We start from the raw sequence: 17,791 nt of genomic DNA, 5'->3' as shown, positions 1-17,791 counted from the left end.
TTTTCAAATTTTTTGATATTAAAATATGAATATCATGTTGTTTGAAGTATTATATGTTTTAAAATTGATTTTTAAGCTTTCATCACAAAAAGCTAAGCTTATGAGACAAAGCGTGGAAAACTATAGGGTTAGAAAAAGAGAGTGGCACTTGACTTTTACTAACTTGGAAAAAGCATACGACAAGATACCAAGAGAAGTATTTTGGTGGGGAATGACAAAGAAGGGTATTCCCAAGAACTACATTAATATTGTGCAACATATATATCGAAAGGTAACGGCAAATGTTAGAACCGTGGAGGGGCAACAGTGGATTTTCTAATCACAATTGGCCTCCATCAAGACTCGGCCCAAAGCACTTTTTTGTTTTGCGGCGGTCTTAGATGAGATAATTCGATTGATACAAGGAGACGTGCATTGGTGCATGTTTGTTGAAGCCATTGTTTTGGTAGATCAAATTAAGGAGGGGGTAGATGCTAAGTTAGAGGGATGGAGACAAGAGTTTAAATCACGAGGTTTCAAATTAAGTTGAAGCACGACAGAGTACATAGAGTGAAACTTTAACCCAAACGAGATAACGACAGGCGTTATAAAGCTAGAAATGAAGGAAATCGCTCTATGAGGAAGATAAAAAGTTGGAGCTTGGGAGACTTAAAAAAAGATGCGGAAGACGGGAGATGACTTGAAGGACAGGAGTGGAAACGGATATGAAGGACCTAGACTTACAAATTGAGATGGTAGAAAACCAAAATGAATGAAAAAATCCATGTGGACGACCATTGGACTAATTTATTGGCTCATTGCCAACCTCTATATATGTTGGGATGTTGTTGTAATGGTTGCCATGGTGTCAAAACAAGGTCACATCGAACAAAAAAAAAATAAAGGTTTTAAAATCTATTGAACCCATACTAGTCGTGTTATGAAGATGTAAGGCCGATTCAAGCGACATCTCATGGTTTTTGACCGATATTTGGTGATACAACAACCACTTCATCTTTTAATACTACAACTGCAACCGAAAGTGACCTATGATGGCAGCCTAAGCTAAGAGGTACGCTATATAGAACTTAAAGGACAACCACATGTTAGATGCAACTTTGAATCAAGTTATCAAGATTAACATTTTCCATCGGATTTATGTGGGCATAAGAATCAGATATTAGTATCATACGAAGATTTAATGTGTTGAAGTTACTTTATTAATACAAATATACTTAAAGCCAAAACTTCAACACCACGTGTCCTCAACACAATAATTTTTTTTCCAACCTAAAGAATATATGTAATTGACAATTAGAAATAATATCTGAATATATTTTAAAGCTAAACTAAGTACGTGAAAATTTTTCAAGCTAAAATAGGTAGGTAAATTAATTACAATATTTAGAAAGAAGTCAAGTATCATATATCTTAAACACTTAATAATGACTATATCAATAGACATTAGCTTATTGAAAAACTTATTCGTAATTGGCACGAAATTCAAACTAGTATTTTATAACTAAAGATCCTGAAAGTGCAAATTAGATAGCTTTAACTTAATTTACATATATCTGAAATTTTGAGTTGATATATTGAGCTCAAATGCAAAGACTTCTATGATAAAGATACTTATTGATTTTACTCTATTTTACAAAAAAGATTCAGCACTTAGCTTTATTTCATTATCTCAAATGGTTGGTTTGAAGATCAATATGTAGCGAGAGAGGAGATATGGTGAGGATGCGTAAAATATGATTTCGGTCACGGTCGCGAATGAATTTCATGTTCAATGCAAATAATTTCGCGGTCAATGTAGCCTATATTTCGGCCATGGTAAGCTCAAAAACCTTTACGATACGGTTGTGACATGGCGAACCAATCTAGTTTTTGCACTATGTTACTCGCATGTGGCCATGGATCCTTACACTTCAATACAGTCCTCACAACTTGAACACAAATATTATCCTTTTAATATTACATGTGAATCCATCCTTGAAAATCCTACAAAAAGTCTATCTTGATTCTCAACTATTGATCTCTTGAGTTGTAGGCTGGGGCAATTTGTGTTAGAGATGGAATCATTGGTTGTTTCTTGGAAGGAGAAAACAAGTTGATCCATAGGAATGCTAAGTGAGTTGAACTCTAACACTAATTCAAAACTTGATACCAGATATCAAGAGTTGAGTTAATCTTGAGCAAGCTAAAACTTGACTTGAGAAGATCGTGATTTCAAATTTAAGTTTATTTTTGATTTCTTACTTGAAACGGCAACCAAAAATGCAAACCTACCTCAAAAAACGTTAGGTAATAGCGGAAAAACCATAGAGGAAGCTTCAAAGCAGAAAGGTTAAAGGATTTAATCAAGCATTTGCATGCAAGAAACTCAAATATAACTCAAAAACTCAACGAGTTGAATCTAGAGCTATTTTAAATATATCTTGACTCGAGACTTTGATGAGTCAAGTCGGGCATACATCAATGCATAATTCAGTTATAGTTAAAACTTTAACAAGTTGTGACTGGCTTGTACATTAAATGGTTCTCGGTTTTTTTGGGGGTGGGTGTGTGTAATTGGTATTAGGTACAGTATTATAATTATGTTAGTCTCTAATTTGTATTCAGAATTTAGTTTCTTAGAGTGTTTCATATACGCAGCTATTTATTACCTCATGCTTGGGAAAATATATAAAAAAAAGGTGCAACAAAAGAATTAAAAGAAGATTATGCTAGTCCAGTGATATAGAAATGAAAGATCCTGATATATAGAAAGTACAATGTCTATAACAAATAATCGAAGAAAAATTGAAGCGGCAAGGCTGTCACTAGAAACAACGAGATAGAGAAAGGCAGGGGAAGCAGATGAAAGTTAAAGATAATCAGAATTTGGAAGAGAAAATTGAACATAAGGGGGAAGGAGAAAGAAGAGACCGAGAGCGGTGCACATTAACAATTTCTTATCCTATTTCTACATCTACATTAATAAGAAGTTCCCCATACAAAGGACAAGATATGATATAGATGCCTCATTAATACTATAAATCTACATAATGATAAAACTTATTGATCCATATAGCTGTAATTTTTACATTAGTGAAACTTTTAATAACATACTAAAAACCACAAAGGCTTCTTCCAAGTGACTAGAGTTGCTCCAGCCTCCACAGTAGATTTCAAAGTTGACCATAAACTAAGTGGGTAAGGAGAATCCTATATGATGCACATAATCAAATCACCTCATAAAAAAGATAAACTAAATCAAACTTCACCATCGCCAACCATTCTAGATATGTTATGAATCACAATCCAAGACAATGTGACAGACTAAAATCACTTTCCTCAATTGACTCAAATTTTCACTGAAATCAAGTTAACTCCTTTTAACTGAACAAATATTATTTGGGGCTTCATAATTGTTAAATCAAATTAGCAATTAGTTCCAGCATTCAATGAAACCTTAAAGTAGTGTTGCCGCCACTTAGCCTACACATCAATTGCACTAGGAATAATCTTGAGTCAATTAGGATCAAGCCCAATGTAACATGATTAAACCTACGTAGATTTTCTTCTGGAATATGCTTCAATTAATTAAATTATTAGTTGATGTTAATAATAGCAGCAAAACATCTTTATCCCACTTTTGGATGCTTACAATGTTGTTGGCTCATTGCACATGCTAAGATCTCAATCCACCTCACGTAACATCATTCAATTTCAGTCTGACAAGCAAAACTTGAACACAACAAACAGACAAGCATATTAATCCTTGACCAAATCATCAATTGTAAATTTAAATATCCAACCAAAATTTGGACAAATACAATTACCAATGAATTCATTCAGACAAAATTTACAATGGTTTATCACCAATGATTGTATTCAGGCTTAAACAAAAAACAGACAGATCAAACTTCTTTAAACATTAATACATCGAGTTCATCCAATGCTTCAAAGGAAGCTCTTGTCATGGCAAGGTAAGGGGTTTGTATACTCGGCCATACCTCATGAAAAGCTGTCTCTAATTTATTGCTAATTAAGACAGCTTTTGAGTACACAAATTATACGTATATGCAGCTATAGCACTATTAAATGAACTTGCAGTAATGTCCTACAAGGCGTTGATTTTTGTAGAGCAAGACAGCATATACTGCTTTTAAAAGTCCCCACCCTAGAAAAGAGGGCAGGGGCTGGAGTGCTGTTTCAAGAGAATGTCACTGTATGAACAATATGTAAATCATAGCATAGACCTAGAGTCAAACCTGTGCAGGAACACAAATCACATCCTTCACTTGAAAAGTAATATTGTACTTCTCTTCGTTTTGTAGGAGACTGCAGATCCCTGCAGCTAAATCTTCACTAGAGGTGTAATAATTAACTGCAGTCAAATCAATGTCTCCATGTGGAAGGTATGTTTTTAAAGGCACAGATCCAAATGGAAGGACCTGGAAAAATTCAAAACAAAGCACCTTCAGCTCTTCTACTAGAACGAAGCATAACTAAAGGCTATGATAAAAACAAAATCACATCTGACATAGTCAACCTCCGAATAGAAAAGGAAATACAGCTAACTGTGACATGCTGTTATCAACATGTACCTCTGCCATCATGTTCAGCAAGTAATTTCTATCTATATTGAATATTGATTCTGATAACAAGAAATCAATATTCCTCCATAAATATTCCAGAAAAATCCTTATCACCAATCTTATGTAGGGGCGAGTTTTATGAGTGCATAAAACTAGATGGCTGCCAAAACACTTAATGAAGGACTCAATAAACAAAATCCACTATAGGCTTTGAACTGTCTTTGAAGTTCTTGCAGTGGTGGTTACTGTTATCAAATAAAGACACTTGTGAGGTTCTCCAACATTCTGTTACAAAGAGGATTAGAATGTTTGGGAAGTGACGATGTCACAATAGCATATGGAAACTTCTTGTGGCCCATTTTTAATCATAGTATGCATTAGTTTAAATTAATTAATCAGCAAGTCTATGTAAAGTCTTTTAAAATTCATTTTCAAAAAAGGTTCGGAAAAACAACTTTTTCCAATTCATGATCATTTCAGCAAGCTTGCATCCATGGGCAGACCCACATCACCTCACACGCCCACGTGAGGGCACTGGCCAAATAAATTTTTCTCCTTCCAAATTACTTGCTACATTAGAAAAATGACACTATTTATTTACCATCTTAATTTGTGATTAGTTTATAATCTATAGGTTAAAACATGGTCAAGTGAGATCCGGTTTGATTTGTCTCAATGCAAAGATTATTAATATCAAATTTTTATAATTTTTTTAATATACATAATTAGAGATATTATAGATTATAAATTGAATTAGTGCCTTGGCCTGCGTGAAAAGTTAAAGGTTGCAAGTATTTTGGAACGGAGGAAGTATTTTCTAGCGCCAGGAATGGAACCTACGACCAAGAGGGTAGATGATGGGCGCGTTGCTTAACCAGTTGAGCTATGACCTAATTTGCAAAGATTACATGGTTTGTTTAGTTTTAATATTTTAATCTCCCATGGTCCTATTTAAGTTTCTTTTTTGAATTGCCATTTAAGTTTCTTAGATTTGATTCTTGTATAATATTTGACAAGCTATCTCGCTTAAATACATGACTAGCGTGCAAATAATGCTATTAACCTATCAAGGCATTAATGACTATCAGTTTATTCAAATACATTGGACTCCTAATTAAACAACCGAACAAGAATCGACCTACCCTACCCATTTTTTCTAAAGTTTGGTGAATTTTTCCGTTTGAGATTTATATCAATATTTTTGAGTGGTTATCTAATATAATTGGAAAAATTACCATGAATAATACAATCTTTTGTTAATTTCCCTACAATATTACCAACTATTAATTAATCATAAATAAAACCAACTTAAAGGGGTGTTTTCCTTAAACATCCCTAATATGTTAAAAATCAAACTATAGATGATTATAAGACAAAAAAAATGGTAAATTAGTTAATAAACTAAAGTTGGTATTATTCTAGGAAAATACCCCCTAAGTTGGTATTATTCATAGTTAATCAATAGTTGGTATTATTGTAGGAAAATTAACAAAAGGATGTATTATTCACGGTAATTTTTCCAATATTATTTTGTTAATTTTTAATATTATTTAATATTGCACAATTATGACCTAAAAAGTTGTTTTTTCCTCAATATATAAAGAAAATATATTTTAAAAATTCTAACAAAGAACAATAATTACATAGTATTTTTAGCTATTTTATAGCAATCAGAATAACATAATTGATAACTATATAACCTGCTAGGTCATACACGACCGATCAATCTGATAAGTTTACTAGTAACCCGAAAATTTTCACTCGTAAGTGTAACCCAAAATTTTGACCCGTGGCTAGTAAGTAGTTCTCTCACTAATGGTGAGTTCTGGGTCTGCCACTACTTGCATCATCTAAGGTCTCATTGAACAAAAGTAGGAAAAAAATCAACTCCATGAATGCGAGAACGTTATTGAACAAGAACAAAGTCAAGTTTAACCCAAAATCTTTAAATAATCACACTTTATTATTCTAAAATAATAAATCCAAGTTTTGGAGGAACCCAGTCAAAAGAACAAAGCCATTTTATAATATGCCTTCGATACTCTAGGTCTATTTTGTATATACTACTAGAACAAATAACACTTTTGAATATTTTAAGAAAATTTACAAACCTTGGAATTGAACTTGAATTTAAAAATCAAAAAGTGAGTAGATTTAAAAAGTGGGTAAGACTTGGGAACATTCAAGTCCAATTTTATTAAATAAAAATAAAAAGTTTAAAAATAAAGCAAAAAAACAGGGTCATGAATAACAAAGATTAGAATTGCACACAAAGAGTAATTAGGACTACAAAAATTGACGACCACCTTCTCTTCCCTTACAAAGCATCGCTATCAGTAATGATGTACATTCCTTAAGAAAATGAAGAACTTACTAATCAACATTTAAGTCATCCAATACTCGAAATAAAAGGGACTAGCAAATTTCCAATGCAGACATAAATGAAATAGAGATAGAAATGAAGTTTGCACCTTAATTCCAAAAGTATCTTCAATAAGTCTCTGAAGATATTCAATTATCACTTCCCTCCTAACCTCAGAATCTGCATTAGGCTGGACAATAGACAGTATCTGTCGAGCTGCATTATCACCTACCTGCCATTTTGTGGCACCAACGGATAAAGGTTGCAGGTCGCTATTAGAACTCGATGAATACGAGAAAGTTGAAACTGATGATGGAAGAGGTGAATGTAAATCTTGAATATCCATCATATCCAGAAAACTTTGAACTTTTTCCCTAAAAAAAATCAAAAAAAAACTCAGAAACAAAACCGCAGAAAATCATGCCATTCAACTGCATTCAATGATGTACAAAAAAGCAAGTTAGAATCTCACAGAGCACAGCAAAAAATGAATCAAAAAAGACAACTGCTTTCTGCATCACATTAGATCAATTAGAAGAAAGAAGGGAATATAATACAATCAACTAAAGAAGAGGAGCATTTTAATGGAAGTCAAACAAAATTGAGAAATAAAAATTAAACTGCTCAACTTGAGATTCCAAAGGCACACGACAGCATTTACTCCAGAATTGAAACCAACTCCTGATGAATTATAATTCCTTTATATATATCCCCCTTACCCTCCTTCTAGTGGGTGAAAAAAATGCCAAACAGATATTTACTGTCAGATAGCACTATCTGAGGGAAAACCTTTTAGAGTTTTTTCAAAAAAAAAAAGAATTAAAAAGAGTAAAGGTTAAAGGGTACGCTCTCACTGAATGGCCATGATAGAGTCTTTAAACAAAATGAAAAACGTTAAAATCAATATTTTACCTTTTTGCAAGAAACGCTTAAACTCCAGGGAAAAAGAAAGTTGATCCATAATGAAGTGTGAAAATTCACAAACAAACAAAACTTTTATGGTAAGTACTACTATCCATTGGAACCAAATCACTAATACAAGGAAGAAAATAAGGCTCTTTTTGGATTTCATTTGATCTCATACTTATTACCATAAATGCATTCTTAGCTACACCAAAAACTTCTTTTCCTCATTTAAAATTGAAATCAAACATTAAATATTTGTATTTGAATCTATTTGGATATACCGCCACATAAAAGTTCAAAGAACTAATTTTTACATTTAGGTTCGATTAACAATTTCTCACAACAGACGTCTGACATTTATGTTTACTTTTCTGCTTATTAGGGGAAAGGCTGTGTGAACCAAAACCTCCCCAGACCCCACCCACAGTAAAATCCTCTCTGTTTGGTGGCAATGCATTTAGAGAAAATAACAATTCTCAAAAATTAGAATATCTATACTATAGACACTAATCCTGATATAAACCGACATTCACCAAAGTTCTTAGGCACAGCTTACACACTTTCTTTGTCAAACTTCCATCGTGAAAGTAGAACCTAAAACCCTCAATTTAACGGTTAAAATATGAAGACTTGTTTAATATCCCATACAATGCAGCCATACAATACAGCTTCACTCGCAAAAAGAATACTCAATTCTACAACCCTTCTCTCCAACTTTACACATATAAAAAAACACTTAGATGGTAACTACGCCATTTATTCTTCACAATTAAATGTGAGAAAAATTCTTGAAAATTAAGGACACTTACACTAGCAAATTTTATTCAACACACGCATCAACTCAAAGATAATATTTAGAAGTTCACAAACATCTAATTCTTTTTTACATATTAGAATGATTACTAAGAGAAACACCACAAGTTCATCATCACTAACGTCCATAACATTAAGTATTTAATTTAAAAGTACAAAACCAGTGAGCCCAAATCACATGTTTAGCATAGTGTAAAAACAAGGCCGCATCAAGTGCATTGTAAAGGTTTTTAAAAATAACAAACTGATATTTCCCGCGTTTTAAAGGTGTAAAAAAAACTGCGTTTGGACCGTATCAAGGGATATCTTTTGGATTTCACGGATATTTAGGCGTTACGATAAACGCATCACTTCGTTACCGCATCATCGTTTCGTTACCGCAATCGCAACCATCACCACATTTTTGCTCTATGATGTTTAGGTGTATACATAAATTCAATTATATTATATAGACATGGAACTCTCGAGTAGGATTTATTCTGCAATTCGCTACAATATAACGCGCCAGCATGGTACTCAAGGTAAATCTTTTGATGTCTTAGATATTCCATATCCCATTAAATTTTCAACAAGTTAACTTTTTCACTTTATTAAGAATAGAGGGAAAAAGTTGCACTTCATTAAGAGTTGGGAGGAAGTGTAGATAAAATAAAAAGATAAGTTAAATGTGTGATGGGAATTAAAAAAGAGAGTGGTGATAGTTAAAGTAAAAAAATACAACAAATTTCACGACTAAAAAGGAAAATTTTATCAATTCCATGGGACGGATTGAGTATCTTCTAGACCAAAAAGCCACAAACTTCACCTAGTATAGCATAAACTTTAACTTGGGTGTATGCAAGAGATTGTAAATTAATTAAGCAAGTAAATCAAAGTAAATCATTATTTTAGGAAAGTAATGTTCATTTATTCTTTTCTTTTTTGAAAAAGTAGTGTAATGATTTTTCTCCAAAACACAAATTACTGAAGATATGTTTCATTTGCTAGTAGTTACTAGTTTGCAATACTTCTTGTTTCATCCTATCCAATGCACTATTTTGACTGTTAATATCTTTAGTTATACATAACTAAAAATCATTAAAAATTAACATAGGTATAATGAAAAGATGCATTGAGATGAATCAAAAAAATCTCACTTCACTATATTATTTATACTTTGCAAATGTAGCAACTATTTAAGAAACAGAGGAAGTAATTTTGACTCCTTTATCTTTGATTAGTTCTAAGTTCTAATGCTTGACCTTGTCTATCCATCCCAAATTAATTCTGTCGTTTCAATCTTTAGAATGGCCCACCAATTGTACATTATACTTCACACTTTCAACCTTTACCTCACCATAATCACATATTCTCTCTCCTCCTTTTAGCCACAAAAAAATGTCCATAAGAAGGGTGTTAGTAAAAGTATTTTAATCAAAAAATATTAAAACTTGAAGAGAGAAAAGAAGAATATATCAAAAGGACAAACACCATGTCTTTAGTAACTCAAGGTGTTTATGTTACTTTTAATTATATTTTGCTTTAAAAATACTAAGATGGTGTCATGCATGGGCGGACCAACATCAGGAAAAAAAAAAAAACAATAAAGTACCTAGCTTGGTTGCAACAGGGATTGAATTCTAGACAATGCCCTCAGATGTAACACCCGCTGCCATTGGGCTATGACTTCTTTGTGACATTTATTTCATTGTTAATCAAATACTTCCATAAACTATGAGTAGTGTTGGGCATTAATTATACAGGTCCGAGTTTGATCGATAAATACATTACAACCATCAAAGTACCACGTTGATTTATATGATATTTAAATATTAATATTGTAATTAATACAACTATATAATTATTTTATATGGTTTCCAATTCATTAAGATCACTCCAACTCTAGAATTTTATGGGTTTATAATTTTATGAGTAAATTGTATTAAAAATATATGCTATAATTTGATATATATGCATAACTTTAAATACAATCAAGAAAAATAGAGATGCTATTTGATTAGCATTAAGTAACATATAAATTAAAAATTCTCAATTGCATGAAAATTGGTAAATAATATACTCGTTTGATAGGATGAAATTAATTAAGTACGTTATAATAGGGTCAGAATAAAAATTGACAATTATATATTTTTTTTAATATGACAAATATACTTAAGCAAATTATTCAATTTTTGTAGAATGTCGAATAAGTATATTTGTTTATTCCTACTGTCAAATATGGTACAAGGAAAATAACATAGTAGTGTTTTAAATATATCATGTCCTTTGCCTCATCCTTTTTTTCAGATGATATGTATCAAGTCCAACACTCATATATAGATACTCTAGTAGTTGATCCACAAAATGCTTCGCATTGAGTCTAAAATTACTATAATTTCTTTAAAAAATTACTTTTGGTTTTCAAAATGCTAACACCAAAGGTTTTTATATAATTGGTTTACGCTTGCTTACCGTTCAAATTGTCATTATAACGAGTTAAGGGAGTTTTACCTTTGTTTTGTTTTATTTATGCATTTTTCTTTTACCTTATACTTTTCTATTGTGAATATACAGTACATAAAAGTTACTTATGTCATACTTTAAAACATATAAAAATTGCCAATAGAAAATATTGAAATGTATACTAATTTGAATTGGGCAACCCCATTTCTTGAATCTTGGGTCCGCCCTGGTGTCATGTATCATAATTGTATTGGAATTATGTTTGGTGAACATTAAAGTGATGTTTGTGTTTTGTTTGGTGTTAAGGAGAGAAAAATACAAAAAAAAATATTAAGTGAAAACATCAAAATCCTAGTGATTATTGACAATGGTTTTGCAAAATACCCCATCATCTCAATCCTTAATAAAATAATAATTGACAGTTACACAACGTACTTAAAACTTTGTGACGTTGCAAATGTTAAAACCAATTTAGGGATGGAGGGAAAAGTTTTTAGCCTTTTAGGTGCCCTGGAATGCTATATTATTTCAGAATTATTTTCACACAAAGGTTCTTATCAATTCTATACAATAGTGAAGTTGGTTTTGATCCCCAAAATCATCACCAGTCATCTCCTCCACTGCTGCGGAGCCAACTCTAGCAATGTAGCTCCCAATTGAACCAATTTAACAAGCAAGTCAAGCTTACAAATTTCTTTCTGAATATCGTACAAAGACTGTTAAAATCACCGCACTAGAAAATTCTAACTACAATCAGTATATAATTGAGCTCACAACAAGCTAGTTCAATTTAGATCTAGCATAAATCCAAACATTAGCTGGATATGAAATGTATACATTCTCAACCCAATGAAACTAATCGATTGAGGATTGAGACTAGTACGCAACGAAGAGAAAGGATCACAAAATTTACTTGATTTGTTCTCAAAACTTAAAAAGAGGATGCTATGATGGGAAAAAGTGGAAGGAGAAAAAATTTCTTAATGCTCTTCCAATAACCCAATAAAAGAGAAAAAAAAAAGAAAAAAACTATGATCTAAATAAGATAATAAGACCAACAGCAATGTAAAATAATAAAAAGAACACTATTTAGTAATTTTAAAATAAACACAAAACAAAGCTATGGGAGCCCAAAAAAACCTCACAAGAGTGACATTCAAAGTAAAAAGTGGCAGATGAAAGGATCATTTAAAAGAATAGCCAATGGGACTTGGGAGAAACATGCATAGAAGGGTTGACTTTCAGCTCTTTCTTTAAGTCCTTTAAAATTTAGAACTTAGGTATCAAGTTCACATATATTAAAGATAAAAAGAACCACATGAGTAGGAGAAAATAAAGGAAAACTGAGAGATTATTAGTGAAAGTTGTGAGAGTACCTCCTTAACCAACAAAGGAAAGATATATCTCCAATTTAATTAGCACACAAGAAATGATCAGAACAACAAAACTTATGTTGATTCCAACAGAAGAGTATTGCTTATGGCTCAGTCACAAACAATAGGATTAATCTCTAATCAGGTCAAACGTCCAGGACAACCAATCCCCAACCTCTTCTCATTAAGTTGCACAATATAAACATTGTAACCTAGAATCCACAATAAAGAACAATGACAAGCAAGTGCACTTACTTCCTTCCACCACGCAACAACTTCTTGGCCACAAGAACCATAAAATGAAGTAAATCAATACACCTTTTTCTCCATGCCAAACAAACTAAAGTAGAGAAACATTCTATAAAAACCATCAAAATTGAAGAAAACCTCATATCTCGGAAGGCAAAGAAATCCAGTCCTTATCCATGTTTTCCCATAAGCTCCCAGCAGATAAAAATTACTGATTGATTCCATTAGAAAAGAATAGATTCCAATTGTTCGAAATTCCAAATAGCTTAGGTTGGTATAATTGAATTGACTTCTCCAAAAGTTATTTCCATAATTCCATCCCATATTGGATACAACATATTCCTTCTAGGATATAGCTGATATTAGTTGCAATATGTCATTTCAGGAAAATATTTTCTCATAAGTGTTTCTAGAAAAAAGATCCCACACAACTCATGCTTACCCATTCAGTTGCAATGTGTCCTTTTGGAGAGCCACTTAATGGTGTTGGAGTAATGAAATGTTGTTGTTGGAGTATGAATATATCACTGACACTATACTTTTTGTAAGCAATAGATAAAAGGATGAAACAACTTTTGATCCAAAAAGCAACTGAAGGGATACATTCTCTCTAACAATTTAATCAAAACATTTGTAATTATAAATTCTTAACATGCAATCAAGCTCAAGACCAAATACCTTAGAACATATGGTTGTTCACTACTAAAAGTGAAACCCTAGAGCCAAATCAATTAATGTTATTTTAATTTTCCTCAATTGCACGACATCCAGTCCTGAGTACTCCATTTAAATCCATAAAAACCAAGGCCTAATATCCTGCTCTTCATCGCTACAACTCGCCATTTGTTGGTGCACTTTGACAAAAGAAACCAAACTTCAAGAGCATAGCTATTTCATACTAAGGTTTAACTAAGGATCTTCAATAGAGTACCACTAGTCCTTTCTTGAATAAATAAATAAACCATACATGACAATTTAAGCGTGTACTAGCGGCATAAATGTTTTGGCTATAGCAGCTAACTAATGGTGGTCAAATTCTTCTGCACGAAATTTAAAAAGGTACGTAATAAAGGAGTATCCTGATATGCTTCATAGGTAAGCGATGAGTTCTAATATACGTAATAAGGGATGGACTATAGAAGACCACAAGGACTTATATAATACAACCATGCCAATATAATGATGCCAAAACCTTAATATCAACCATGCTAGTAGTTATACAAAATTATAATTCAAGGAAAGAAGCTAATATAGGAAAATCCATGGAAACTACACAGACTAATAGTTACATGCATAGCCATTTCCATAAGCTCATTCGCCAAACAAGTATTATAAGATCCAACATCAAGCATTCTCACTTAGTGTTACCAGGTATGGATAAAAATGATTTGGTGCATCGAAAACTATGTAAATGTAATTCAAATTGTACTTTAGATAAACTAATTCTAGATGATACAAGTGTGTCGTTAACCAATTGCTAGAAGCACATTGCAAAAGTGGTTCGATAACAAAGCTAGCAAATTAGGCAGCAACGGTGTCACGCACTCATGCTAATGTCAAAATCAAACCATATGACACAGCTCGTCCGAGTCTCCCTCCCCCAACCAAAAAAGAGACAATTAAAACATAGATGATTTCAGCAAGCATAATATAGCCATCAAAAAAAAGAAACAAGTGACAGAGTTAAAATTATCTAAAACAAATTATACAATATAAGAACACAACCAAGACAAAACAGAAGATAATAAAATTAAAAATGCTGAAAGTTACAAACAAAAAGGCAATGAATACCATTGAGGAATTAGGGAAAAAAGGTAATACCAACCAGGAGTTAGACATTTGTATGTACAATGGAGTAACTGAAAGTGCAATTGCTAATGCATCTGATGCCAACACTCCACCTTTATGTTTGCTGAAACATAATATACAAAATTAAAATTAGACCAAATGCACACAACAACAATAAATCACTCTTAAACAATAAAAGATTAAACTTTTTACACCAAATTAAGACATTAAACATAATTAGCAACATGGGTATTTACAAAAAATGATGAAAATGGGTATTTACCACTAGAAAACCCTAAGTCTTTGCAGAATTGGAAATTCATAGTATGAAAAACCTTCCACAAATGGAGGTGCCCTTATAATTCGATAATAATGAATAAGCTCCTTCAGCATATCTTCAAAGAACCCACCAGAGAAAATGGAGGCCACCCATAATTTATAAAACCCATAATAATAGTAATAATAATAACAGTAAATAAAATTGATGATAATTATGATGAAATCAAAAAGACATGGGTAAGTGTGAATCATGTTTAATTAATGAAAATATTTTCCTAAAGGGAGAGAAGATATAACACAATCAAAAGTGTTTCTACAAGATCAAGTGAATCAGCTTGCAAATTCTTAATTGCCCCTAATTTAGAACGAGGATATCGTAGAAAAAGCAAGGAGTATAGTTTATTTGAATGAAAACCCTCAAAACTGCCATTAATAGATACAGTTTCCTTTTTGAACTTTCTTATTTTTGGTTATAAACCAAAGTACCCCCTTCCTCCTTAGTCCCCTAGTCCCTACAGCAACTGGAATAGAAACAATGAAGAAATGGACTCCAAGAAGAATACAAAGGGTTCTTCTTTTTCAATTTACTTTTTTTGGCTTTTTTATTTCAAAAAAAATATTTTTTATTTTATTAGTATCCATTAATGCACTCTAGGTTTATATCATCTAAATTGGATACGACAAATTCTTTATTAAGATTGTCTCAACATGAGACGACTTAATTTGGGTTGATTCAATATTCATTTTAAAAAAATTGAAAAGAAAAATAATTGTTCTTTTACTTAATTTTTTAAAAAAAGGATATCAATTAGGCTATTTATATGGATCCGTCTCATGATAAGATGGTCTCATATAAGACTAGCTGATCGGATATCACGAACTAGTGGCAAGTAGAATTAATCTCTAAAATATTAGGTTAAGCTATTTGGGAAACAAATTTCGATTATATGTATTGTAGATTTTGCAATTTCACATCATATATGGAGTAAATAAAATATGTGTATAAATTTGGCGTATATTGAGTTCAAGTATGTATATTGGTTGGGTAATAGGCATAAAAGCATATTTACCGTATACATTGTACACTTTATCTCATACAAGCTTGCGATAAAGGCATATAGCCCGCATACCCCATATATTACGTACTTACAATATATTTCCTATTATTATGTGTATTTTTTGTTCATAATATAATTTAGAGGGTGAATTTATAATCATAACAATTTATATATAGTTTGTAAACCTTAATTATTTCTTAAATGTTCTATCTCAGTTTCTTTTTAATAGATGTGAGCAAATTAATTTAATTATTTTTAGACGTATTTTTTCTATTTTTATTTTGATAATCAAATATGAGGGTATAAACCATAAAGGTTAAGAGGAGGTGGGGATGGGTAAGTATATGCCAGATTTAGAATAATAATTATCAGAATTTAACCCGCTATAAATAATGGATATGTGTTGGTTATTAAGAGTTTTGGACGAATCAACTCTTGAATAATAAGGCACCCAATAATTGTCGCTTTAAATTCAATAATCTATGTTTGTTAAAATTTACTTATTTTCATATTACAATAGAAAATTTATACTTAATAATTAAATCACAACAAAAGACGATGAATTTGATTATAATGTTTGATATAATTATATTTATACTTCTATTTGTTTATTTTGAATAAAAAGGCAAATGGTTCGTTCTTAAAATATACAATACGTAATTGTGAGTTTTTTTAATAAAAACTAACATACCAATTTATGCTAACAAAAATAAATATTACATTAATTTATATAGAGTATTACAACTATTAATAATAACTTCAAAATCAAATTTAAGATAAAAATATGTAAAATATTTTATAAAAGTTTAAACAAACAAAATAATTTTTTGTCAAAAAAAATATAAATGACTTGCATAAAAATAGTCACAACCTAAATCATGTTAAAATTAAGCATTGTATTTAAGTAACCAATAGTCTAAATAACCAAAAATACTAATAAAAGTGTATAGTATTTTAACCATTTTAAAATATCCAATACACTAAATAATACTCATTTGATAAATAAAATTGAAAAGATGTTTATAAATAATTGAAAAAAATGAAATAAAATACTCCTATGATTTTCTACCACTCAAATTTAATGGTGTAATCTAAAAAGTATAAAACCAATCAATATGGAGAATATAATAGCCATAGTTAAAAAGTGATAAAGTCAAAGATATAAATATTAATCATACTAATAACAATGACACCATTATTGAGTTTTAAAGAAAAAAATTTTGTTGAGATTGTGAGATTATAGATAGATAATAGAATATAGATGAAGATTATAGATTATAGATTGTAGATAGATGGACTAGATGTATAAGTCCACTGTTAATAAAGATATTTAGGATTTAACATTTTGGAAATTGACTGATTTGAAATTTTGCCGATTTATGTGATTTGAAATGTAGTCATTGTATTTGTACTATAAAAATTGAAAGACTTAATGAATATTTCGTTTTTAAGAAAGTTGGAAAATTTTATATTTGGTAAGTATTAGAAAATCCTTTGTTAGTTGAATATGTTTAAATAATTTATATGAATAAACAAAAATTGCATAATATATTTTTTATAGTTTTTTAGGGAAAAAAATAAAGATAGTTTTTGACCTAGATTTTTAATAGTCTCCTTTCACTTACCTCTTTTTGTTCTATGTAGTATTTTATTTTACTTTCTGATTTTAAATCTATTATCTGTTTATTTAATATTTATCTTATGGTCCTCTCCTACTCCAGTTTGTTTGTGTTATGAAGGTAAGTTCTCCCATGGTATTTGGGTGCTACTCATATATCATTTTGCAGGACTCTCTTTGTCTGGGGTTTAAATTGATTGCATGCATTCCTCTTGCCCTCTCGTTCAAAGGGATACGAGTATGGTCTATTCGGTACCTCTCCCCGGACCATGAATTTGTGCGGGGCAATTTGCTAATGACCATATGACTATTACCAGCTTTGGACCCAAATCGAAACC

The 17,791-nt window shown here is 31.2% G+C and overlaps 1 protein-coding gene across 5 annotated transcripts in view; it reads right to left on the bottom strand.

Annotated features, from left to right (window-relative positions):
- LOC130817344 (uncharacterized) overlaps nt 1-17,791 on the bottom strand; it is a 32,093-nt gene that overhangs the window by 9,872 nt on the left and 4,430 nt on the right. For 2 of the 5 annotated variants that reach the window (XR_009043769.1, XM_057682987.1), the window contains exons 1-4: nt 14,782-15,348; nt 14,536-14,622; nt 7,037-7,301; nt 4,239-4,421 (exon numbers count right to left, since the gene is read on the bottom strand). Coding sequence is in view for 4 of the 5 variants with exons in the window: in XM_057682987.1 (XP_057538970.1) it covers nt 4,239-4,421; nt 7,037-7,301; nt 14,536-14,549 (462 nt within the window). In the remaining variant the exon portion in view is untranslated. Of the gene's footprint in view, nt 1-4,238; nt 4,422-7,036; nt 7,302-14,531; nt 14,623-14,781; nt 15,349-17,791 lie in introns of those variants that run through there. The other 3 variants (XM_057682989.1, XM_057682988.1, XM_057682990.1) reach the window with 3 other exon arrangements.

Source organism: Amaranthus tricolor, chromosome 7, assembly GCF_026212465.1.
Source record: "Amaranthus tricolor cultivar Red isolate AtriRed21 chromosome 7, ASM2621246v1, whole genome shotgun sequence".
In the NCBI taxonomy this organism is placed as follows: domain Eukaryota; kingdom Viridiplantae; phylum Streptophyta; class Magnoliopsida; order Caryophyllales; family Amaranthaceae; genus Amaranthus; species Amaranthus tricolor.
This window is presented reverse-complemented; position numbering and strand designations above follow the sequence as displayed.